The 26,570-nt window shown below is 40.3% G+C and overlaps 1 protein-coding gene across 2 annotated transcripts in view; it reads left to right on the forward strand.

Annotated features, from left to right (window-relative positions):
- EEA1 (early endosome antigen 1) overlaps positions 1-26,570 on the forward strand; it is a 130,555-nt gene continuing 103,985 nt past the window's right edge. The window contains exon 1 of one of the 2 annotated variants that reach the window (XM_070370926.1): positions 1-320. In XM_070370926.1, coding sequence (XP_070227027.1) covers positions 297-320 — 24 coding nt within the window. In that variant the 5' untranslated portion in view covers positions 1-296. The remainder of the gene's footprint in view (positions 321-26,570) is intronic. The other variant, XM_070370927.1, reaches the window with a different exon arrangement.

Here is a 26,570-nt window from a genome sequence, read left to right on the forward strand (position 1 = left end):
TGGACAGGCCGAGAGGGCGGTGCGGTGGAGGGTGGGTCCGCCCCGCTGTCAGTTACGGGGGAAGACCTGGCAGGCGGGCGGCGCTCCCTGGCTACCTCGTCGCTCTCTCGGGCGCGCTCCCTCTCGCAGCTTGCGGGGAAGTCCGGGCCGCCCGAGCGGCCGCCGCCACCGCCTCGCCCCGTCCTCCTCCCAGTCCTCTCCCGGCTCAGTCCCTACAGCCCGCGCACCCCGAGTAGTGAGAGGCCCCCGCGGAAGGTTCGGAGAGTCACCGCGGCGGCGCCGGTGGTGTTTAAACCATGTTAAGGAGGATTCTGCAGAGGGTAAGAGAGAGAAACCGTCTTTCCAGGAGCACGTGAGGGGAGAGCCGGGGACGCGGAAGCTGCTCCCTCCTCAGCGCGGGCTCCTTCCTTTAGGCCCCGCAGCCCGGGCGGCGATTAGGCCTCGGTCGTCTGCTCCGGGGGCGGGCCGCAGGGGCAGGGAGGGCGGGCGGGCGGGGCGGCGGCTGGGCAGCAGGCCGGGGCCGGGCGTCTGGTCCCCCGCGGCTCCGCACGCCCAGGCCCCGGCCCGGCTCTCGCGCGGGCTGTCAGTGCGCGCGGGAGGGTGTGGTGCCCGCACGCTCCTTCCAGAACCTGGAGTGGCTGTGAAAATGGAGAGTTAGTGCCTGCGGGTCCGGCCCGCCATCCGCGCGCCAGGCCGGAGAACGCGCGCTGGGAGCCCGGGGCAGGCGGGCTCGCCGCTTCCCACAGCGCCCCGCCTGGCGTGCCCCCCAACTTTCCACGAGGTGCACCTGCCACACGCGGCTTCATTACCTCAGCTGGGCGACCCCGCAGGGTGATGTGGTGAAGCCTGGCCTAGCATCGGCCCAGTGGCGGTACCGACACCTAACTGGCAAAGTCAGCTGCGAAGGAAGATATTACTCAGAGTTGGCAACTTTTTTTCTCCTCCAATTAAAAATGCGTTTTCCCCTGCCAGCCTAGTACCTTTTTGGAGTTATCCAAGAATAAATCAGTTGTAAGCTTTACTTAACGGAATGCTCCTTTACTTTCTGCCAGTGCTGTGTCCATTTCAGATCTGGAAAAACCTTAAGATATAAAGATTAAGTATTGGAAAGCTGGAGGTGTTTTGTTTAGGAATCAGTTCCTAGAATAAGAATTAAAATGTTTTCTGTAAGAGTTACTGTTAACTCAAGTTTTTGTCTGGTTAGCTTTTTTAAAACTCTTTTTGAGCCTAATGGGAGTGCAACAAAAAGAGAAATGGTTGAAAATTTGGTGCCGAACCCATTAGCCGGTTTTTGAGGGAGTAGGATAACTAGTTCCAAGCACAAAAGGAGTTTATTGAACTTGTAGTATGCAGTCCAGGAAGGTGCTGAAGAGAGTTGAGTCATCCCCTGTAGAGAAAGGGAGTGTCCTTGCGCCTGCAGAGCTTTGTGAAACGTTCAAGTCACATGAAACTTGGTCATGTATAAGGGGGAGAAAGAGTTAATTTCTGTATCTGCCACCTTGTATTGGCATTTGATGATTTTCTGCAATGTTTTGTCAGTTTTTGAAATCTTGATAAGTGCTGTTTTTGTCAGTAGCAAGGGCATACGCTTTACTCTGGCCATCAGTTCAACCTTAAAGGCATCTGTGCATGGTTTACTCGCACTGATTAGAGTTTTCTTTTTTCACACTTGGAGGAACTCATTTCCTCATGCCTCAGATTTTTTTGTAATGTAGTCCCACAGCTGAAGATGATCATTAGCTTGCCTCTGGTTTGCTTTGAAGTTTATAAGTGAAACAAAGTGTTTACTGACTTAAGAATAGCTTCTAGTTTTCAGAGGTACAGCAGCTTTCAGGTACTCTTGGTTTAGTGTTCTTAAGCGTTACAGTTGTATAAAGGGCATTTTGAGTGTTGGTGCATACACATCAATGGCTCCAGAAGTTTCAGGTGAAACTACAAGGTGGGAATTTATTCTGGTTATTGCTGAGATGTTGTAAGTCACTTGGCAACATGGCATTATTGACATTTGTGAGCGGATAATTCTTTGTTGTAGTGGCTGTAGTTTGCATTGCAGGATGTTTAGCAGCATCCCTGGCTTCTACCTCCTAGATGCCATAGCACTCCCCGCCTCCCCCCGCAATCCCCTACCCACTTTTGTGACAACCGGAAATATCTGAAGACTTTACCAAATGTCACCTGGGGGCAAAATTGCCCTGGCTGAAAATCGCTGTCTTAAATTTATATATTCCTTTATAGAAAAGTTTGAATTGTATCTCACAGCTTACTACTTTTTTTTCCCTTCAGTATTCTTGAGTGGCAGTAAATGCAAAGTATCTGCTCGGGGCCTAGGAACCAGTTAAGTAAGATATGGGCCCTCCTTTTAGAATTCACAGCTGGTTGAGGGAATGGCCATTTAAAAGTAATGGAAGTGCTTTGTAACGGAAGAATGAACAGTGCCCGCAGGCCACTTCCTGGGAGGGTATTGGGTGATCTGGAAGAGCTTCTGGGAGGAGGGAATATTTGCAGCTCGAAAGAGGGGAAGGCTGGTTGGGCTGAGGGAACTGTGGCTGCCTAGACCAGAAGTCATAAAATGGGCATGTAATATTAAGGGGAGTGTGAACAATTAAGTTTAGGTAGGCAAATGATGTGCAGGGATTGATAGGAGGTGAGGCTACAGAGGTGGCTAGAGTCCCCTGGGTGGAATTCGGCTCTAATCTTATAGATGGGTCAGTGTTAATGCTCAGCATTTAGGAGCATTTGGATAAATCCTTAAAGAAACCTTGTAATTTGTATTACTAGTTTAAACTCCACAGGTGGTATTTACTGACAAGTATAACTTGAATCTTTATGTACCATGGCAACCATTTTATTTTCTCCCATCTTGATAATCTTATTTCTCAGAAGAGGTCATGAGATACAAGATTAAAACTAAGGTGACTCGGAGGAGAAGGGGACGACAGAGGATGGGATGGTTGGATGGCATCACTGACTCAATGGACATGAGTTTGAGTAAGTTCTGGAGTTAGTGATGGACAGGGAGGCCTGGCCTGCTGCAGTCCATGGGGCCGAAAAGAGCTGGACACGTCTGAGCAACTGAACTGACTGAAGGTGGCTTAGTTAGAGATTTGTTTGAAATGGTGTTCATGCTTTGAAATTAAATTGCATACTTTTTTAACATTCTGTTTTTTACATGACCTTTTCATTTTAACTCTTGTAATTTTCCTCTGAATAGTGTACTTTAAATAGCATTTTTGAAAAAAGAAACAGTGTGCTTATAGTCAATTGTAACTCAGAATCTTTGAACATCACCAATAAGGTACCAGGGTACTTTATAGAAAATTTAGTTTCTGTTTTTTCTTTCTTCCATTAGCTACTAAAAAGTGTTTCTTTGAGGCTTGTAAAAGTCTGGAAAAAAAAAAATTGAGGTAGCTCTAATATGTTTGTATTGATTGTTTTGCTTAACAGGCTTTGAGGAGAAATGTGGATTTAAAGAGCTTCATGGCTGGAAAGACACCAGCATTTAGTACTTAAGGCAGTTTATAAGCTTTGTTGCCATTTCATTCTTAGGGATTTTACTTTGATTTAACTGAGATCTTTAAGTGTATTAGATTTGCTTTTATTGGTAATACTGCTAAAGAAAAAATGAATTTAATTCTAGAATTGTGGAAACAGAAGTCTTTTTTTATGGTTAATGGGTCTCTCTGATTTTAAAAGTGAGAGTAGAAAGGGAGAGATAAAGTGTTTTATCTAAAGCAACACAGTAGGTGTCAGAACTGAGACTAAAGCCAAATTTTCTCAATCCATCCCCCTGCCCCTTTTCTCTGCTCCTCAACTGATATGGTTAGCACTGTGCCAGTCATTGTGGAAAATATGGGAAAAATATGAGATCTAAATTTCTCAGGGAATTTATATGATTAAGTGCCTAAATGAATTATACAGAAAATGAAGGCTGTAGTAGTACAGAGGAGAACTGATCAGAATGAACCTGTGTGAGTGGAGAGTCTCCTTGGAGGGATGGGGTTTTGAAGAAGATGCTTAGCAGAGGAAGAGAGTTACTTTCATTCTAGGAAGGAGTTTACAGTATAAACAGACTCAGAGACAAGAATGATTTCATTCTTCCTGCTATCCCTCCATTCTTTGCATATTGCCTTTCAATAAACAAGTGTTTAATATTAAATAACACTGGATATGTGCTCGATACTGGAGGTACAGCCGTGAATAAAACTGATTCTTACCCTTAAGTAGCTTAAAACCAAGAGATAGAGGTCTGCTTACAGCAGAAAGAAATTGAGAGAGAAACTTAAAATTGTGTCACACCTCATCGTGGAGATTCTTGACCATCTAGCTCAGCCCTGTCCAATGCAAATACGAATCACATATGTGATTTAAAGCTTCTAGTAGCCACATTTAAAATAAGTGAAGAGGGACTTCCCTGGTGATCCAGTGGTTAAGAATCCGCCTTGCAGTGCAGGGTATGTAGGTTTGAACCCTGGTCGGGGAACTAAGATCCCACATGCCGAGTAGTAACTAAGCCTGTGTGCTACAACTGCTGAGCCAGAGAGCCACCACTAAGACTCAACGCAGCCAAGTAAATGAATAAAGATAATCACTGTCAAGGAGACATTTTTTAAAAAAGTGAAGACGTGAAATTAATTTTTAAAATAGATTTATTCTGACACAATATATAGTCAATATAATGACTCAATATATCTAAAATATTTCAACATATAGTCAACATAAAAATTACTGATGAGATTTTTTTTATACTAAGTTTTTGAAATCTGATTTGTATTTTGCACTAACAGCACATCTAACTTTGGACAGGCCATATTTTAAATGTTCAGCAGCCTTATATAGTTGGTGGCTACTGTATTGGACAGTGCAATACATAGATACTTTTAAACTTTTATTTGGAACTAATTTCAAGCTTACAGAAAGTTAAAAGAATAAAATAATACAAGAAACAGCTGTATACTCTTTATCTAGATTTACTTATTGTTCACATTTTATCCTGTTTGCTTTATTACTTACATGCTTCTCTCTCTGTATATGTGTAATTTTTTTTTTTTTTTCTTGCATCACTTGAGGACCAGTTATGGCTTTTCACCTCTGAAAGCTTCAATGAAGAACAGGGATGTTCTTTTACATAACTACAGTATAGTTGCCAACTTCATAAATTTACATTGATTCTATTTACTATTCATAATTCCATTTTTTTTCAATTGACCTGATAATGTCCTTTGTAGTATTTTCCCCTTACTAGTTTAGGGTCCAGTTAGGTTTATTTATTTCTTTTTTTAAAAATAATTTGTTTATTTTTGATAGCCCAAGGTCTTTTTTGCTGTACAAGGGCTTTCTCTAGTTGTGGGCGGGGTGGCTTCTCTGGTTGCAGACCATGGGCCCCAGGCCAGTGGGCTGAGTAGTTGTGAAACAAAACACGTGGTGTCTTCTTGGACTAGAGATTGAACCCTTGTCCCCTGCATTGGCAGTCGGATTCCTATCCACTGTACCACCAGGGAGGTCACGGTTAGGTTTAGATATTATATGTAGTTGTTAGCTTCTGTTAATCTGAAACATTACCAGAGCATTTCTTCGTAATTTATGACATTTATGAAGAATACAGATCGCCTCTTGCTTCTCCACCCCGCCCCTCACCCTCGCTATAGTGTACCTTATGTTGTGTTGCCATTGTGAGTAAGCATCAGGTGGCCAAAGTATTGGAGCTTCAGCTTCAGCATCACTCCTTCCAGTGAATATTCAGGACTGATTTGCTTTAGGATGGACTGGTTGGATCTCCTTGAAGTCCAAGGAGATCTTCTCCAATACCACAGTTCAAAAGCATCAATTCTTCGGCGCTCAGCTTTCTTTATAGTCCAACTCTCACATCCATATGTAACTACTGGAAAAAACATAGCTTTGACTAGATGGACCTTTGTCAGCAAAGTTATGTCTCTGCTTTTTAATACGCTGTGTAGGTTGGTCATAACTTTTCTTCCAAGCAGCAAGAGTCTTTTAATTTCATGGCTGCAGTCACCATCTGCAGTGATTTTGGAGCCCCAAAAAATAAAGTCTGGCACTGTTTCCCCATCTATTTGCCATGAAGTGATGGGACCAGATGCCACAGTCTTCGTTTTCTGAATGTTGAGTTTTAAGTCAACTTTTTTACTCTCCTCTTTCATTTTCATCAAGTGGTTCTTTAGTTCTTCTTCACTTTTCTGCATATCTGAGGTTCTTGATATTTCTCCCAGCAATCTTGATTCCAGCTTGTGCTTCCTCCAGCCCAGCATTTCTTATGATGTACTCAGCATATAAATTAAATAAGCAGGGTGACAATATACAGCCTTGATATACTCCTTTACCAATTTAGAACCAGTCTGTTTTTCCATGTCCAGTTCTAACTGTTGCTTCCTGACCTGCATTCACATTTCTCAAGAGGCAGATCAGGTGGTCTGGTATTCCCATCTCTTTCAGAATTTTCCAGTTTGTTGTGATCCACACTGTCAAAGGCTTTGGCATAGTCAATAAGGCAGAAGTAGATGTTTTTCTGGAACTCTTGCTTTTTCGATGATCCGACAGATGTTGGCAATTTGATCTCTGGTTCTTCTGCCTTTTCTAAATCTAGCTTGAATATCTGAAAGTTCACGGTTCACATACTGTTGAAGCCTTGCTTGGAGAATTTTGAGCATTACTTTGCTAGCATGTGAGATGAGTGCAATTGTGAGGTAGTTTGAGCATTCTTTGGCATTGCCTTTCTTTGGGATTGGAATGAAAACGGACCTTTTCCAGTCCTGTGGCCACTGCTGAGTTTTCCAAATTTGCTGGCATATCGAGTGCAGCACTTTCACAGCATCATCTTTTAGAATTTGAAATAGCTCAACTGGAATTCCATCACCTCCACTAGCTTTGTTCGTAGTGATGATTCCTAAAGCCCGCTTGACTTCACATTCCAGGATGTTTGGCTCTAGGTGAGTGATGACACTATCGTGGTTGTCTGGGTTATGAAGATCTTTTTTGTATAGTTCTTTTGTGTATTATTCTTGCCACCTCTTAATATCTTCTGCTTCTGTTAGGTCCATACCATTTCTTTCCTTTATCGAGCCCATCTTTGTATGAAATGTTCCCTTGGTATCTCTAATTTTCTTGAAGAGATCTCTAGTCTTTCCCATTCTATTGTTTTCCTCTATTTCTTTGCACTGATCACTGAGGAAGGCTTTCTTATCTCTCCTTGCTAGTCTTTGGAACTCTGCATTCAAATGGGTATTTCTTTCCTTTCTTCCTTTGCTTTTCTCTTTTCACAGCTATTTGTAAGGCCTCCTCAGACAGGCATTTTGCTTTTTTTCATTTCTTTTTCTTGGGGATGGTCTTGATCTCTGTCTCTTTTAAAGTGTTATGAACCTCCATCCATAGTTCATCAGGCACTCTGTCTGTCAGATCTAATCCCTTAAATCTGTTTCTCGCTTCCACTGTATAATCGTAAGCAATTGATTTAGGTCATACCTGAATAGTGGTTTTCCCTACTTTTCTTCAATTTAAGTCTGAATTTGGCAATAAGGTGATGATCACCTGGTGATCAGTAGGTGTTTAGCATATGGAACAGAATTTAATTACTGCCCTTCCCTGGATCTGAGTGCTGATAATTTGTCAGACTAAAGACACATTCCAGGAGTTCAGGACAATGGAGCGGGTTGCTTACTGAAAACAAGACCGAGGTCTCAGAGATGTACACTGACTGCCTAGTAATTTTTACTCAAAAGGAGGGTCAGAGTGTTGTTCTTGGACCTGCTGTTTAAGCGCTTTTAATTAAAAATAATCAATGTGCCAAAGTGACATATTTTAGGGTTACATATTTCGGTTCCCTTCAGGCACATAGTAGGAGGTAATGTTTGCTGAGTGAGCATCTAAAAGAATGTTTTAAGAAGAAATTAATTTGTCAGTGTTGCATGTGATGCATATTATAGGACCGTAGGAGAGTACAGGCAGAGATCAGAGGAGATGGATTTTAAAATCAAAGCAATTACGATTTGCCTTATGATGATGGCCGTGGGAGCAGAAGAAAGAGATGAATAGCAAAGACCTGAACATATCTCCTTCTCATACATCTTTGTGTCTACTGTGTGATGTGGATGCACTTAGGAGGAAAATAGACGTGAACCCCTGTGGAGCTGAGTAACCAGGGGCGAACTGTGGAACTGTTCAAACAGTCACTTATGTTCCTTGGGTGAGTGATCGGAAGGAAAAGCACAGAGAGCCCCAGAAGCAAACAGCAGGAAGGCTCTAACTAAGATGTTCCGGAAGTCCTCCCAGACTAGTTACACATGTAAGTTTGATGAAATTATTACTCACTTACTGAAGCAAATTTTGAGAAGTAGAATTTTTTCTCACTGTGTATATTTATTTTTAGTGTGTTAAGAATAAAAAAGAAATGAAGATATGAAAGAACCAGGGCTAGAACTGTTTTCTTACATGGGTGGTCTTTGCTGGAGCTGAAGAGATAGTAAGTTGGTCAAGAACCTGAACTCTGAAGCCAAACTGCCTGGAGAGGCATCTGCACCCCATTTACTAGCTGGGTAGCTTTGGGCAAGTTTCTTGAGTTCTCTGTGTTTCATTAAAATGGTCATGATAATAGTACCCTTCTGATACAGCTGTGAGGATTAAGTGAATTAATACATGTGACACTGTTACTACAGTATCTGGCTCAGAGTAAGTTCTCTAGAAATGTTAGCTACTGTTAATGTTTTTTTATTATTACGTACTCCAGATTTATTCAAGGAATGCTTTTCTTATCACTCCCTTGTTATTTATTTATTTTTTATACTTTGTGTGTGTAGTCATTTGTCACAGTGTTGAACATCTGTACTGATAACTGGCTGGGCTTGGGATGCAGAGTTTTAATAGTAAAACTCTGCAAGAGTTTTAATGGAGTGAGACAGATACTTAAATTTAAATAATTACAAAGCAACGTGATGTGTCAGTAGATACCCAGAGGAAGAATGTGATCACAAAAGAAAAAGTAATTCTATGGTGTGAGGGGGAGGGCAAGAATACACAGAAAAACTATACAGAAAAGATCTTTATGACCCAGACAACCACGATGGTGTGATCACTCACCTAAAGCCAGATATCCTGGAATGGGAAGTCAAGTGGGCTTTAGGAATCATCACTATGAACAAAGCTAGTGGAGGTGATGGAATTCCAGTTGAGCTATTTCAAATCCTGAAAGATGATGCTGTGAAAGTGCTGCACTCACTATGCCTGGAAATGTGGAAAACTGAGCAATGGCCACAGGACAGGAAAAGGTCAGTTTTCATTCCAATCCCAAAGAAAGGCAATGCCAAAGAATGCTCAAACTACCGCATAATTGCACTCATCTCACATGCTAGCAAAGTAATGCTCAAAATTCTCCAAGCGAGGCTTCAACAGTACATGAATCGTGAACTTCCAGATGTTCAAGCTGGATTTAGAAAAGACAGAGGAACCAGAGATCAAATTGCCAGTGTCTGTCGGATCATCAAAAAAGCAAGAGTTCCAGAAAAATATCTACTTCTGCTTTATTGACTATGCCAAAGCCTTTGACTGTGTGGATCACAACAAACTGGAAAATTCTGAAAGAGATGGAAATACCAGACCACCTGACCTGCCTCTTAAGAAATCTGAATGCAGGTCAGGAAGCAACAGTTAGAACTGGACATGGAACAACAGCTGGTTCCAAATTGGTAAAGGAGTGCATCAAGGCTGTATATTGTCACCCTGCTTATTTAATTTATATGCCAAGTACATCATGAAAAACACTGGGCTGGAGAAAGCACAAGCTGGAATCAAGATTGCTGGGAGAAATATCAAGAACCTCAGATGTGCAAATGACACCACCCAAGTGAACTGCAGTGAACTGAAGCGGGAGGGAGGGAGATAAGGAATGGAAATGTTGAAGGCCTTGCAGAAGCCTGAGTGTCTCAGGCAAGGATGAACGAGGGACAGAAGGCATTTTTGGGAACCATGCAGATGCAAAAACCTGAAGCAGCCTAGGACATCTTAGGGAAATTGTAAATATTTCTACATGTCAGTGGAGATAGTTATAAGAAATAAGACAGGAGAAGATTTTGGATATTATACAATAGACAATATAGAGCCACAGAAAGTTCTTAATCAAATTTGTAATAAGACTCTTCAAAAATATTTTTCCAGGTAGTCTTCGTAGAAAGTGAATAAGGTCAATCAGTCTTCTAAAATTTGTTAGTGACTCCTCAGTGCCCATAGGAGATGTCTAGATTCTCTATGTTGGCATGCAAGGCCCATATTGCTCTGGTTCCTTGGGGAACAAAGATTCCGTTTCACACTCATCTCCATCTACCTCTCTGTATATTCATTGACCTCGGCATCTGTTTAGTGGGTTTCCCACAACTTTCTCTCTTCTCCCATCCCTTCACATCTCTATATAAGTGCTTTGCTCTTCTCGGTTGTTGTCCTACCAGTGCTTGTCCACATTGCTCAGTTTAGGTGGTATTTAGAGTTAGTATCACCTAAGAAAAAAAGTTGCTTGCTTTTTATTTCTTCTCCCAGAGCACCCCATACTGATTAAGAGAATGGGTTTTTGAAATTAGACCAAGATTTCAAACTCTCTGGTACCCACTGCTTTATCTGTGAATTGAGCCAAATATGTACTTTACAGTATTGTAGAAGGATTAAATGAAATAATGTTCATGAAGCACTCACCACAGAACCAGCATTCAGTAAACATTTAATATAATATATAGTGGTTTGGGCTTCCCAGATGGCTCAGTGGTGAAGAATCTACCTGCCAAGCAGGAGACATGGATTCTATCCCTGGATTGGGAAGATCCCCTGGAGAAGGAAATGGCAACCCACTCCAGTATTCTTGCCTGGGAAATCCCATGAACAGAGGAGCCTGGCGGGCTACAGTCTATGGGGTCAAAAAGAGTTGAACGTGATTTAGCAAGTAAGCCAACCAACAACCCCTATAGTAGCTTAGAATACTAAAACTCTTAGTATATAGATATCTGCAAAACTTACTACATTGTTTTTGTGGTACTGGACTTCACTGGTAGACTGAGTTCCCTTAGGGGGATTTTGTTGTTGTTGTTTCTTAGTGTGTAAGACTCTGATGCTGGGAAAGATTGAAGGCAGAAGGAGAAGGGGATGCTAGAGGATGAGGTGGTTGGATGACATCATTGACTTGATGGACATGAGTTTGAGCAAGCTCCAGAAGTTGGTGATGGACAGGGAAACCTGGCGTGCTGCAGTCCATGGGGTTGCAAAGAGTCAGACACGACTGAGCGACTGAACTGAACTGAAAACCTCTGTTAATATTTGATACTCGATGTATTGAGTTGAACCAAACATTGTTTGGTTTTTTCCTGTAGCATCCTATGTTGAAACCTGAACAAACCTTTTGGCCAACCCAGTATTTTTAATGATGTATGTTGACTTGGTAGCTGTGTAGAGAGGATGTCGCCATTAAGGGAGAGGCTGGCTAAAAGGTAGTAACTTTTTAGTTTCTAAAATTGTTGCACATTGGAATCATTTGGAATCATTTTTTAAAAAAAGAAAAAAAGATAGCCATGTTCCTCCATTGAATCAGAATTTCTACCTCCCAGAGGCTGTCAAAAGCTTGAATCAGACGATGGCTTTGGGAATAGAGAAAGGATAGATTTTCAGGAATGTTAGGAGAATTAATAGGACTTATCGACTTGTGAGTAGTCTGGGTGGAATGGACTAAGATGAAGAATAGAGGAGGAGGAAGAACAGCTTTGGGGAGAAGATGAGTGTGAACTAGAGGTTTGGACATCCCAATAGATATTCACTAGGCCCAGCACTCAGGAGACTAGTTGAGGCAAGTATTAGGTATGTGTGCACATTGAAGAGACATGAAGTCAGATAAGGATTGAGTAGTGTCCACTGATGGAATGGTAAAGAACTCTGGAGCCAGGTTGAACCTGAATAGTTAGGTCATACCTAGTTCGGTTTCAGGAGGGTCATAGGGAGAAATGATTGGATGGGAAGCAAGGGCACAGAAACAGGAGCACAGACTTACTTTTCCATGATATATGGAGGAGAGGAAACAGTAGTTAATTAAATTTTAAATGCATGAATGTAACCTATCATACTTGGACAATATTCTAATAAGTGCCTTTTATTTTCAAGGATTATAAACTTCCTCAAATCAGTCTAAGTTGAAAAGGATTTATTGTAAGTTTTCAAAGTGATCTAAGAACAAGAATTGCTGTACAGTTGGGTCTGTAGACAGTGGAACCTAGAATGGTGTCAGGAGGAGAGGCCTCTCTTTTATCTCACACAATGTCATGGACCAGTGGCGTTCGGTCTCTGCATCCTGTGTCCATCTTCCTTGCTGTTACTTGCTTAGTATGCTCAAGTGAGCATCTGGCCACATGATTCTACTTGCTTTTCACCTTACCTTTGCATAGCCAACTGGCCAGATGTCTCAACTTCCATATCCCAAGAGAAGAATCTAAAATGTCCTCCTTATCTTTTCTTATTGGATAATGTGTAAAAGTCTGGTTGGCCAGTAATAGAGTTGCTTCCTCTGGGTCAGATGTTCACTGCTGGTTTAGTCAACTGAGGTTGGGAGTGGAGTGAGGTCATTTGATTCTTAAGATTCTTCCTTCTAGGAATTGTGATACCATGAAACACATCTTTTACAGATCATTCTAGATATAAGCTTTACTCTGGCTTGGAAACAGTGATTATAGTTCTGGTTAGGTTCATTTGGTGCTAGCTAATTTTCTTAACTCTCTAATTTTTTCTTTAAGAGCTTCTGCACTCTCAAGAAGCAATGGTATTTTGGCTGGATTATACTCTTATTTACCTCATGGCTGCATTATGTATCTGTTTAGTGCCAGTTTGTGTGACTAGTCATTTTTCTTCATGGTCTGCAATTTAAAGGCCTATGCTTGAAATTCAGCAGTGGTTCATTCTTCACAGTGGGGTTTGTTTGTTTGCTTTGCCACTGAGCCATTTTTATTGGTTGCTACCTAGCTTGTGGATGGCTGCTGTTGGGTCCAGGTGATCACATTTGGTCACTTGGCAATAGATATGGGGTCATATAACCTGATTGTCTTGGACTGTGTTCTCAATATGAGCTGTGGTATTGAGGATAGGGTATTTTACATTAGGATAGATCCTGGCCATTGCATGCACTATGACTGATATATTTAATACAATAACATGAATAACCTAGTTGCATAGACGTCTGTTTAAGTATTGCATGGCTCATACCAGTAGATGGGATTTAAAAGCACATTTTCCTCCTTATTTTAATTTTTAATATTAGACTGTGGTTAAGTTTTACATATGTATGCTAATGTAAAAATTTTTCTAGAGTCTCAGTGATCCTTTATTTGGACTTTATTAGCTGAGTAATATTTGGATATTGTTTTAAGAATTTCTTTGTCTAGTGCCATGCCAAAATGCACTGTTGTGGGGGTTGATTAAGAGGTAAATCATATTTAGTTAGATTTCTGGTAAGGAAATATATGTTTATTTTGTTCTGTAAGGCATTAATTTTTCTGGTATAATCTTATTATATCTGTTTTCAACTTGTAAATATTTAAAGCAATGATTTAGTTTTAAAATATTTAGAAATAATGAAAGAACATATTTTCTGGTTACAAATATAAATCATGTCCATCATGGAAATCTGAGAAGTTCAGAAAAGGAAGATTGAAAAGACGTCTAGGCTTGCAGCATAGTGGACTGTTTTACAGCGTTTTGAAGTGAAATCCCCTCTCTGTGCATTATTACATTTGTAATGAAAAAATATTTATTTTTAATTGGAGGATAATTGCTTTACAATGTTGTGTTGGTTTCTGCTATACATCTACATGAATCAGCCATAGGTACACATATGTCCCCTCCCTCTTGAACCTTCCTCCCACCTCTTCCCACCCTCTAGATGGTTACAGAGCACCAGGTTGAGCTTGCACCATATAGCAAATGCCCACTGGCTCTCTGTTTTACATAGGGTAATGTATATGTGTCAGTGCTGCTCTCTCAGTTTGTTGCACCCTGTCCTTCCCATGCTGTGTCTACAAGTCAGTTCTCTACATCTGTGTCTCTATTGCTGCCCTGCAGATGGGTTTCATCAGGACCATTTTTCTAGATTCCATATATGTGTGTTAATATACAGTATTTGTTTTTCTCTTTCTGACTTACTTCACTCTGTATAACAGGCTCTAGTTTCATCCACCTTACTAGAACTGACTCAGATGTGTTTCTTTTTATGGCTGAGTAATTCCATTGTATATATGTACCATAACTTCTTTATCCAGTCATGTTGATGGACACCTAGGTTGCTCTCGTGTTCTGGCTATGGTAAATAGTGTTGCAGTGAACACTGGGGTACATGTGTCTTTTAGAATTGTGGCTTTCTCAGGGCATATGCCCAGGGGTGAGATTGCTGAGTCATATGGTAGTTTTACTGCTAGTTTAAGAAATCTCCATTTTCTCCATAGTGGTTTTCTCCATAGTGGCTGTATCAATTTACATTCCCACCAACTGGGCAAGAGGGTTCCCTTTTCTACATACCCTCTCCAATGTTTATTGTTTGTAGATTTTTTGATGCTGGCCGTTCTGACTGGTGTGAGGTGATACCTCGTTGTAGTTTTGATTTGCATTTCTCTTTTAATAAGCGATGTTTATGAGCTGTATGTCTTTATCTTTGGCGAAATGTTTATTTAGATCTTCTGCCCATTTTTTGATTGGGTTGTTTGTTTTTCTGATATTGAGTGGCATGAATTGCTTGTATATTTTGGAGATTAATCCTTTGTCAGTTGCTTCATTTACAACTATTTTCTCCCATTCTGAGGGTTGTCTTTTCATCTTGTTTATGGTTTCCTTTGCTATACAAAAGCTTTTAAGGTTTAATTAGGTCCCATTTGTTTATTTTTGTTTTTATTTCCATTACTGTAGGAGGCAGGTCATAGAAGATCTTGCTGTGAATTATGACAGAGTATTCTGCCTGTATTTTCCTCTGAGAGTTTTATAGTTTCTAGTCTTAGATTTATGTCTTAAATTTTTGGTTTTAAATTTAACCCCAGAGGCAAAGGCTTGATCTCTGGCCATGAAACCAAGATCCCACAGGTTGTTATGACAATTTGTTGTTGCTGAGTTGTGTCCAACTCTTTGTGACAGCCTCTTCATTCTTCCTGGAATGGCAATAATAGGAATTAAAACAAACAAAAAAGAAACAAAAAACCAGGAAATAAAAAATGTACCCCAGACAAATGGTAAATGCAAAATCAGACAAATAGAAACAAAACCAAAGGAACATACCTGCCCCCCAACACAGACAGACAGACATACACACAGACATACATACACACCAACAAAACCAAAACAATCCAAAGAAGACAAAATGTAAGAGTGACCTGGTGAGCAAATGAAACCAAAAATATTGACCAATTAAAAACAAACCCAACTAAAACACAAAACTGAAGACAAGACCAAAACAGAGTACTAACTATGGAATAAAGCAAAGAAAACAAACTAACAAACATAGTGAAAAAAAGAAAAAAAATAGAAAGCAAAAAGTTAAATAGAAGTCTATAAAAAAAGGTTTATATAGTTAAAGAACAACAAAAAAGAAAAAAAATGAAAAACCCCACAGAACCACAGAAAGCCAGCATAGAAGTATGTAAAGGAAATAAAACTGATTAAGAATAAGGTTCTCAAATGTCTAGAGATAATAATAAAAACAACCAGAGCAACAGAGAGGGAAAAAATCCAGAACGAGCTACAGAATAAATTAAAATATAAGAATAATAGTAAATGTTTTTTCAGGTCTCAGCTGTCAGTGTCGTCTCCGCCCCGTGAAACACAGCGTGCCTCTCTCCACCTAGCTAGCAGGCCCTCCAATACTAGGGCAGGGCGGGGCTCTAGACCTCTTCTGGGGACAGCTCAGACTAATCTGGCCCTGCTTCTGTGTGTTCTTGCCTCCAGTGTCCACAGCGGCCAGATATAGGGTGTTTTCTTTCTACTGAGCTCCGCCCCCTCATCTTTCCCCAGTGTGTAGCCCTTTATGCTATGCTAAGTCACTTCAGTCGTGTCTGCCTCTGTGTGACCCCATAGACGATAGCCTACCAGGCTCCCCCGTCCCTGGGATTCTCCAGGCAAGAACACTGGAGTGGGTTGCCATTTCCTTCTCCAATGCATGAAAGTGAAAAGTGAAAGTGAAGTCGCCTAGTCGTGTCCGACTCTTAGTGACCCCATGGACTGCAGCCTACCAGACTCCTCTGTCCATGGGATTTTCCAGGCAAGAGTACTGGAGTGGGGTGCCATTGCCTTCTCCGAGCCCTTTATACGTATCTCAGATACAAGTAAGGTACATTTATTGCAGTGGACACTTTGGTGTGGGACATAGATCCCCCTTCAGGATAGAGGCACATTCTTTTCATTGCTTGGAATCATTGCTTCCTCATCCAAGTTTCTGTCCCCTTCCTGGAAGCAGCCTACATTTCATCCCTGGTTGATGTAGGGATGCACAGAATCATCCTCTCGTCTTTGTTAGAGACTAATACGAAGGGCCGTTCCAGCTTAGGGCTCCTGGTGGCGTTACTGAGACTGCTTCAGCACTGTGCACAGCAGTGCTGTTCAGCTTCTCCCTTGGGCCAGTCGTGCTGCCTCTGTATCCGCACAAGGGTTACTGAGAGCTCGTTCCAGTAAACCTGCTTGCAGATTTCCATCTCAGACTGTTTCCTTGGGAACCTGAATTACAAGTCGTCTGCTATTTGGATAGTCTTTCTCAGGGATTTTTGCATTATAAGAGATGATACTATTCAGGATGGATTTTAATTTTATGGATTTTGTGTTCTACTTCTTTGAAACTGACATTCTGCATATCTTTTATAACAAGAATTCATAGCCAGTAGATTAGAATTTTTATTAGATTCTGGAATTTTACATAGTAGTTCTTCAACACATTCTGGAATTTTTGAGATGGCCAACAGGTTCTTTAGGAAATTTTATTATTTCTCTTTCCTAGTTCTCTCAGGTATGTTTTAGACTTAAAAAATGAAAAGTGGTGCGCGATGGGTGGTAGGATGGCAGTGGCAGTGTGGGCTGTGACTGGGGTGGAGGCAGCACTGTGGCCCCGGCACCCCAGGAGCCCCGAGAGACAAATAGGGGGCTGTGTTGAGCCTTGACGCCCAGCGTGTGCAGCCTGGTGGAGCTGCTGCAGGTGCACATCTTTAACTCGAGGCTTCATATTTTCAGAGCTTCCAAAAAAGCCTGCTAATTTACCACACCTTAAAACTCAGTGGGCAAGGTCTGTATTTCACTGGTATGATAATTTGGCTGCAGTGTTTGTTCCCTCTCTGGGAACTCCAGAGAGGAGTTATGCTGAGTGGATGTTATGAGTTATGCTACGAGTGGATGCTTTGACTAATTTTACTCAGGCATTTCAAGATTCTCAAAAAGCTGTTTCAGCTCTTAATGCTAAACAAGCACAAATTAGAAAGGTGGTCTTACAAAACAGATTGGCTTTGGATATTCTGATGGCTGCACAAGGAGGAACTTGTGCCATTATTCATACCCAACGCTGTACATATATACCTGATATGAGCACTAACGTTACTCATTTTACTAAACACATGAACAAGATGATTGAGGCTATGGATACTCCTGAAGCCTCAGTTGCCTCACTTTGGGAGATGTTAACTAGTTCCCCATGGTGGAAAACTATCTTAATTACAATAATTCTGATTGTTCTGTTTTTGCTGTTTGCTCCCTGCATCTGTAATTGTGTAATTGGATTTGTTTCTTGTCGCATGAAGGCTTTTAACTTACAAATGGTTGTCCAAGCTCCTCTGAGTGTCACAGCCTCCTCCAACTATTACTTGGGGCCCCTGGATCAAAGACCCTCAATATGAGGGTTAGGAGAATATGTTGCTCAACAATTTAGGGACCACGCCCCTAAACAGCAGGAAGTAGTTATGGAATGAAAATGATGCCCCTTTCCCTTGGCAACATAATTCTCCTAAAAGAAAAGGGGGAATGACAGAGTCATTTCCTAGGCAGGTTGAGAAGACGTCTAGGGGTCCCCAAGGAGAGAGGGGTCTGGAATTCTCAAGGAGGAAGAAAGGACAAACTCCCCCCCCCCCACATTCCTTAAGATTATATAACAAGAGTGTATCCTGCCTGAGGACAGTCTCTGGATTAAACCTTCTGGCTAATCCTGTTATTTTAAAATGTAAATTATGGGAGTAGGTCTGGTGAGGTCTTTACAACCTCCAGACATTCTTTTGATTCCTTGGAGAGTATATAACTCCACTGCTAACACTAGCAAGGGGGTACTCTTTCTGCCCCCTTCTGATGCCTATGTCAGAACCTTTCTCTCTCTCCTTTCTACTTTAATAAAACTTTATTACACAGAAGCTCTGAGCCATCAAGCCTCGTCTCTGGCCCCGGATTGAATTCTTCTCCTCCGGAGGCCAAGAATCCCGGTGTCTTTTCGTGGTTCAGCAACAACCTTTCACTGATAGCTAGCAAGGGCCTAAAATTTAAAAAAAAAAAAAAAAGTCTCTTTTTAGAACTAGACTATAAATTCTTATTTTGATATATTTTTTGGTCTGTCTGTCCATATTTATTGAATCAAGCAAGTCCAAACTTGCTTAAAATATGTAGATCAGTTTTAATTATATGTTAGATATTTAAAAACTGTTATTAAAGTCTTTCATTTCACTTAGTATCAAGTTAATTGTTTGTAAACCCAATTTAGTTATAAGTAACTTAATTTGTAATTAGTTTTGATAGTCTCTCATTGACTTGGCTACTTTTTTTTCCTGACTTGACTGCTTTCATGTAACTATTAATAATTAGTAACTAAATTTTAGAGTCTTGAAAGTATCTACAAGAAAGCTAAGTATATATAAAGATTGGAAATATATTTGACCTTGTTTCTATGGGCATGCTTTTCAGTTAGCCAGTTTAGGGCCCATGTGAATCATGGAACGAGAGTTTTGGAGCTAGAAGGACCCATGATCTTGTCCTGTACCTATAATTTGTCATTGAGGAAGTTGAGATTAGAGAAATTAAGTGTCTTGATGGATATAAGAGAGATGGCCAAGAAATATTTGCAATAGTAAGGATATTGAGTTAGGACTTGGAAACCTAAGTTTTAATTGTAACTGTCATTAGATGGTGTAGTGATTTCAGGTAAGCCAGCTCTAGTTACTTTCTGGGACTTTGTTTCCTCATCTACAGAGTGTTACAGTTGGAATGTGATTTCTGAGATGTTTTCCAGCTTTTAAATCTTGATTCTAGGTCTATTTTTTTTAGGAGCAGTGCTCTATTGTAAGTATCTACTTTTCATACTGTTCATGGGGTTCTCAAGGTACGAATACTGAAATGGTTTGCTGTTCCCTTCTCCAGTGGACCACATTTTGTCAGAACTCTCTACCATGATCTGTCTGTCTTGGGTGGCCCTATGCTTGTAATTTCATTGAATTAGACAAGGCTGTGGTCCATGTGATAAGTTTGGTGATTGTAGCCATGAAATTAAAAGATGCTCCTTGGAAGAAAAGCTATGATCAACCTAGACAGCATATTAAAAAGCAAAGACATTACTTTGCCAACAAAGGTCCATCTAGTCAAAGCTATGGTTTTTCTAGTAGTCACGTATGGATGTGAGAGTTGGACTATAAAGAAAGCTGAGCGTGGAATAATTGATGCTTTTGAACTGTGGTGTTGGAGAAGACTCTTGAGAGTCCCTTGGACCTGAAGGAGTTCAAACCAGTCCATCCTAAAGGAAATCAGTCCTGAATGTTCACTGGAAGGACTGATGCTGAAGCTGAAACTCCAGTACTTTGGCTACCTGATGCAAAGAACTGAGTCATTGGAAAAGACCCTAATGTTGGGATAGATTGTAGGCAGGAGAAAGGGACAACAGAGGATGAGATGGTTGGATGGCATCACTGACTCGTTGGACATGAGTTTGAGCAAGCTCTGGGAGTTGGTGATGGACAGGGAAACCTGGCATGCTGCAGTCCATGGGGTCGCAAAGAGTCAGATAAGATGGATGACTGAACTGAAGTATCTACAGTTAGTAGTAGATATGACAAATGCCAGGTGCTGATTTAAATATTTTACATGTGCTATTTCATTTAATCCTCACAACAGTTCCATAAGGCTGACCATTATTAGTTCTACTTTGGAAATGGGAATTTGGGACTTACAGAGCTTGAGTACTTGTACACAGCTTCCAAGTAGGTAAACTGGAAGTTGCACGTAGGTCTTTGTGACTCTAACTACTGTATCCTGAATCAGTATTCCTAGATTTAGATGCACTTTTGTTTTTGGAACACTTGACAAGCTATGCTAAAAGCAAGAGCCAATAGTATTTAGATAGGGCTTCCCCCGTGGCTCAGATGGTAACGAATCTGCCTGCAATATCGGATACCGCGAGTGGATCCCTGGATCGGGAAGATCCCCTGGAGAAGGGAGTGGCCCCCCACTGGAGTGGCCACCCGCTCCAGTACTCTTGCCTGGAGAATCCCATGGCCAGAGGAGCTGGCGGGCTGCATCCGTGGGGGCACAAAGAGTCAGACACGACTGAGCAACTAGCACTCGCTACTTTCATGTTTCTCACACTGTTTTCTGGCATACTGTATTTATTTTTTTTAAGTTCCATATCACTAGGTTAGACAGGGGGACTTAGGATGCAGAAGTATATTGTGTACTGGCACTTGAGAAATTTTGGAGTGGGCTGGAATCAGGTGCAACAAGGGAGATACAGCCTCTTAGAGACTGCTTACAAAGACAGACTGAATAGGGATTGCTCTCAATTCAGCATTAATAATTAAATAAGATGGGTGACTATTTGCATGCTTATTAAAGTTGTTGTTGACTCTAGGTTAGGTGGAATTGCTTACATTTAAAAGAATAGGACATGTTTTCAGTTGAAAGCTGATATAAATGAATTAGGGTTAAATGTGGTATATTTGTAAAGAAGCTTCCTATTGTACATGGATTTATGATGGATAGAACAACATCAGTTGAGTCATATGGTGGGTCAAGGTCATATTGTGAAAGTCTGAGGAAGCCTTCTACATCAGGATTTGGTACAGATCAGGATATATTCAATTTTAAGAAGGTATAGAAATGAGAAGGAACTCAGATGACGAAAAGTAAAATAATTACAAAGATGAGTTGTAAGACAAGTTTAAAGGCATTCGAGTTATAATGGAGATTAGAACAAAGAGTAGTAGTGACCATTTTCAAGGCTGAAGTTTGAGAGCAAGCAGGAAAGGATTTAAGAGACAAATTTTATGTGAAGCTTGAGGCTGACAGGAGTTAAGGATTAGTAGCATAGAAGCTATAAAGTGATAAGTAGAAGGTCCTTCCAGTAATCATTCCTAATAGCTTCTTGTATATTTTGCACAAAGTTTTAATGCATATATATGTTAACGTTATGCAGTATGATCATACTCTTCTAAGAGTTTGATTTTGTTTTTTTTTCCAGTTAATATAGTTTGGAGAGCTTTCAGTATCAACACTTTCAGAACTGCCTCTTTTATTATTTATTTTTAATAACTATATTATATTTTATTATATGTCTTACTAAAATTTAATCATTTCTCTGTTGAAGGACATTTAGTTTGTTTCCAGTTTTGCTGATACATAACACTGCAGTAAACATGCTTGTATACTTACATGCTTGTATACAAGATCATTTAATGAAATTGTCAACTAGGTAATCTCCTAGCGGTGAGTCAAAGTATATACAGTTTTGGATTTAGTTACACTTCCCCAGTGGCTGAGTGGTAAAAAAAATTCCGCCTGCAATGCAGCAGACACAGGTTTGATCCCTGGGTTGGAAAAATCCCCTGGAGAAGTAAATGCAACCCACTCCAACCCACTCTGCCTGGGAAATCCCATGGACAGAGGTTGAGGTCTGAGGTTGCGGTCAAAAGAGTTGGACATGACTTTATGACTAAACAGCAACACTCCCAACACGAGCAGTATTTGAGAGTGATGGCTTTCCAACACTCCACAAAAGAGTATTGTCAAAGAGAAAAAAAAAATCTTGATTTTTACTCAGATACCCTGAAAACTAGAGTGGCAGTTTAGTTCTAGTTTCTTGTTTAACTTCAGTTCAGTTCAGTCGTTCAGTCATGTCCGATTCTTTGCGACCCCGTGGACCACAGCACGCCAGGCCTCCCTGTCCATCACCAACTCCCAGAGTTTACTCAAACTCATCTCCGTTGAGTCGGTGATGCCTTCCAACCATCTCATCCTCTGTCGTCCCCTTCTCCTTCTGTCTTCAGTCTTCCCCAGCATCAGGGTCTTTTCAAGTGAGTCAGCTCTTTGCATCAGGTGTCCAAAGTATAGTTTCAGCTTTAACATCAGTCTTTCCAGTGAACACTCAGGACTGGTCTCCTTTAGGATGGACTGGTTGGATCTCCTTGAAGTCCAAGGGACTCTCAAGAGTCTTGTTTAACTTAGAAAGTTAAAAAAAGAATCTATGGAAAAGAGAATAATGTAAATCTTGGAGGAGTTATGTTAATTCTTTCTAATGTATGAGAAGTATTGTGTAGTAAACTCAGGTGGATGCTTTTATTGTGTCCTTACTAGGAAATTTGATAAATACCTCAGTCTTATAGGGCTCCCATCCTCAAAAAGATTCCTTTTCTTTTGTGGAGAAGATACAGCATTATATCTGTTGTACCTAATTGTATCTGTTGTGATGCTCTTTAGTTGTGAAGTGTGTCTGATTCTTTTCGACCTAATGAACTGTAACCCACCAGGCTCCTCTGTCCATGGCATTTTCCAGGCAAGAATACTGGAGTGGGTTGCCATGCCCTTTTCCAAATTCTATCTGTTGCTGCATAATAAACCATCTCCAAGCTTTGGCTTAAAACCAACACATTTTATTTGCTCTATATTCTGTAGATAACAGTTGGGGCTAGGTTAAGCCGAATGATTCTTCTGCTGGTCTCTCTTAGAGTTACTAATACAGCTTTGATTGGGATGATACTGTAACATAGTCTGTGTCAGATTGCCAGTAGTATTCATTGGGTCACATGTGTCCAAAGTTAGCCTGGGCTTATGTGGTGATAAAGGAGTTTCCAGCAATGAGTGAACAAATCCCTCTGTGCACTGTGTACCTTATTTGCTAGACTACCAGGAGGCAAGGCAAGTCTCATGGCCAGAGCCCGGATGGGAAAGGATTATGCATGAGAATTACAAGGGCATTAAAACGTAGGTGTGATTTATTGATGGTCATTAACTGTAGTAGTTTACCACCACTTTCTTCTTCCTTGTATTATGAGTGTTACAGAAGTATGAATAAGAAATATAATAGTTTAAAGGACAGAAGAATTTCTTATCTAAGGAAAAGCTTTATGATATCACAAGTTGGAAAGACTGATTTCATCAATAGTGGAAACTTGATTTTCTAGATTTTTATTTCTTCTACATATATTAGCTGATATTTTTCTGTAAAGAACTTTTCAGTTTAAACCCAGACTATCTGGTTGCCATGAACTTCAGCGTATACTAGATGGTCAGGATACATGCTTAATTCTTTTACTTTAATTATGAATTTTCAGAATAAGAGTTGATACTCTAATAGTGATCAATGAGTGTCTTTTTCATTTGAATTCATGGATTTTTTAATATGAATCCTCATGAACTCAAGAATTTATATATATATTTAGTGGGTTTCATTTAATTGAACCCATTGTGATTTTTGATGTGCACCTTGTCCCAGCTTTACCTAGTGGAGGTGCATTCAAGTTGGCTTTGTCATTTTGACAGGACCCTGGTAAGTATTTGATAACTTACTTCCTTTGTGGCACAACATGTCCCAGATTCATCTAATAAGATTTCTCCTCCAGGCTGGACTCATCCATTTCTCTAGAGTCCTGGTTCCTTTTAATGGGAAAAGCTATTTAAGTACGACTGTCTGGGCACTTAGGGTACTTATTGCTTCTGTGTTGTCATTGCTTTTAAACATTGAAGATAAGAACTAGGATATACATGCATACACAGAGAGATATTTCAAAAGCAAGAGAAGAGAGGAAAAAGATAAAAGGCAAAACTACATGAGGTCAAATTAAATATTATAAAATATTTCCCTTCTTTGAGTTTACATTTTAAAATTTTATACTGAGTATGTTGGCTCTTAACCTTAACATAATTTTTTTTTCCTAAAATATATGTATAATAATTTTAATAATACTAGCATTGCTATTAATAAACTTACAGTTCTTTTTGTCATTATACTATAGCTCACTAAGGCTATATAGTCAAAACACTGTTCTTAAAACACTTGAAATAGTTCTCTGTGTGACTATACCATTAACTTGAGATTCAGTTATTTTTAAAATTTAAAAATTGTGGTAACATAAACTTTAGCATTTTTATCATTTTAAAGTGTACAGTTTAGTGGAATTAAGTACATTCATATTGTTGTGCAACCATTGCTGCTGCTGCTGCTAAGTCGCTTCAGTCATGTCCAACTCTGTGGGACCCCATAGACGGTAGCCCACCAGGCTCCCCCATCCCTGGGATTCTCCAGGCAAGCGTACTGGAGTGGGTTGCCATTTCCCTACACCTATCTATTTCCAGAATATTTTTATCATTCCCAAACTGAAACTACCATTATTCCCCCTACCCTAGCCTCTGGTAGTCATTATTTTACTTTCTGTCCCTATGAATTTGATTATTCTAGGTACTCATATTAGTAGAGTATTACTCATACATATTGGTCCTTTTGTGTCTGGCTTATTTCATTTAGCCTAATGCTTCCTGCTTAAAGCTCAACATTCAGAAAACTAAGATCATGGCATCCAGTCCCATCACTTCATGGCAAATAGATGGGGAAACAGTGGAAACAGTGGCTGACTTTATTTTTTTGGGCTCCAAAATCACTGCAGATGGTGACTGCAGCCATGAAATTAAAAGATGCTTACTCCTTGGAAGGAAAGTTATGACCAACCTAGACAGCATATTCAAAAGCAGAGACATTACTTTGCCAACAAAGGTCCGTCTAGTCAAGGCTATGGTTTTTCCAGTAGTCATGTATGGATGTGCGAGTTGGACTGTGAAGAAAGCTAGTGCCGAAGAATTGATGCTTTTGAACTATGGTGTTGGAGAAGACTCTTGAGAGTCCCTTGGACTGCAAGGAGATCCAACCGGTCCGTTCTAAAGGAGACCAGTCCTGGGTGTTCATTGGAAGGACTGATGCTGAAGCTGAAACTCCAGTACTTTGGCCACCTCATGAGAAGAGTTGACTTGTTGGAAAAGACCCTGATGCTGGGAGGGATTGGGGGCAGGAGGAGAAGGGGACGACAGAGGATGAGATGGCTGGATGGCATCACTGATTCGATGGACATGAGTTTGGGTAAATTCCGGGAGTCGGTGATGGACAGGGAGGCCTGGCATGCTGCGATTCATGGGGTCGCAGAGAGTCAAACACAACTGAGCAACTGAACTGAACTGAATGCTTCCTGTATTCACCCATGTTGTAGCATGTATAGAATTTCATCCCTTTGAAAGGCTAAATAATACTGTTTTATATACCACATTTTGTTTGTCCATACATCCATTGGTGGGCTTTTGGGTTTTTTGACTTTTTATTTTGGTTTACCCATTTTAGTTGTTGTGAATAATGCTTCTGTGAACATTGGTGTATAAATATAAATTTGAGTTCAGTTAGGCTTTAGCCAAGGTATTAAATAAATGAGGATTATTGTCAACTAAGCTAGAGAATATAGGAGGAAAAGAAAACTTTTTTCCTGGGATGGTAAAGGGCTGAGGTGGTGGTTTGATTTTGGATATGATTCATTTGAGGTCTTTTGGGAAATCAGAAAGCAACTGGAAATGTGGTGTAGAGATACAGGATGTTAAATTAAGTTTCTTTAATAGTCCAGGAGAGAGACGATGACATCCTGGACTGAGTTAATGACAAGATGAAGAAAGGGTAGATTAAAATTTGTGTAGGAGATTGAATTAACTTAGTGATTGGCTGTGAAGGTTAGGGAAGAGAGGAACCTAAGGGTAGTGCTTTGAATTTAGGCAAGATGGGCGTGTGATTTTTCTGTAATTTTGGGTAGGGAATGCAAATAGATAAAAGGTTGTGAGAAAAGACAATGAATTTGATTTTGAGTAAAATGACTTGAGATATTTAGAGATATTTAGCAAGAAAGGAAAATACATGAATTTGAAGTTCAGCAGAGATCTCGATTAGATTTATTTAATAAAATTTTATTTTTGGCTGCATTGGAGGAAAATTAAAATTAAGGGAGTAAATGAGATCTCCTAGCAATGAATGGTGCTAAGAGATTGAGCATGAATATTCCCTGTGAAGTGCTGGAGTGCTCTTCATGAAATAAAAAAAAATTATACCTTCTCAGTTTATCTGTATGTGCTAAGTTCTTACCTATTAATAGTAAAGAGGTAATGAGGGCCCTAAGAAATCTCTTGATTATCCATTTATAGTACAAGGATCAGGTAATGTATTTAAAAAGCACTTCTTACAGTCTGAATATAGTAGATGGCTTTTCAGAGTTTTTGAATTTGTGAAAATTTTCCTAATTGGTCTTTATGATAAGCAGAGG

The sequence above is a fragment of the Bos mutus genome, chromosome 5, assembly GCF_027580195.1.
Source record: "Bos mutus isolate GX-2022 chromosome 5, NWIPB_WYAK_1.1, whole genome shotgun sequence".
Lineage (NCBI taxonomy): Eukaryota > Metazoa > Chordata > Mammalia > Artiodactyla > Bovidae > Bos > Bos mutus.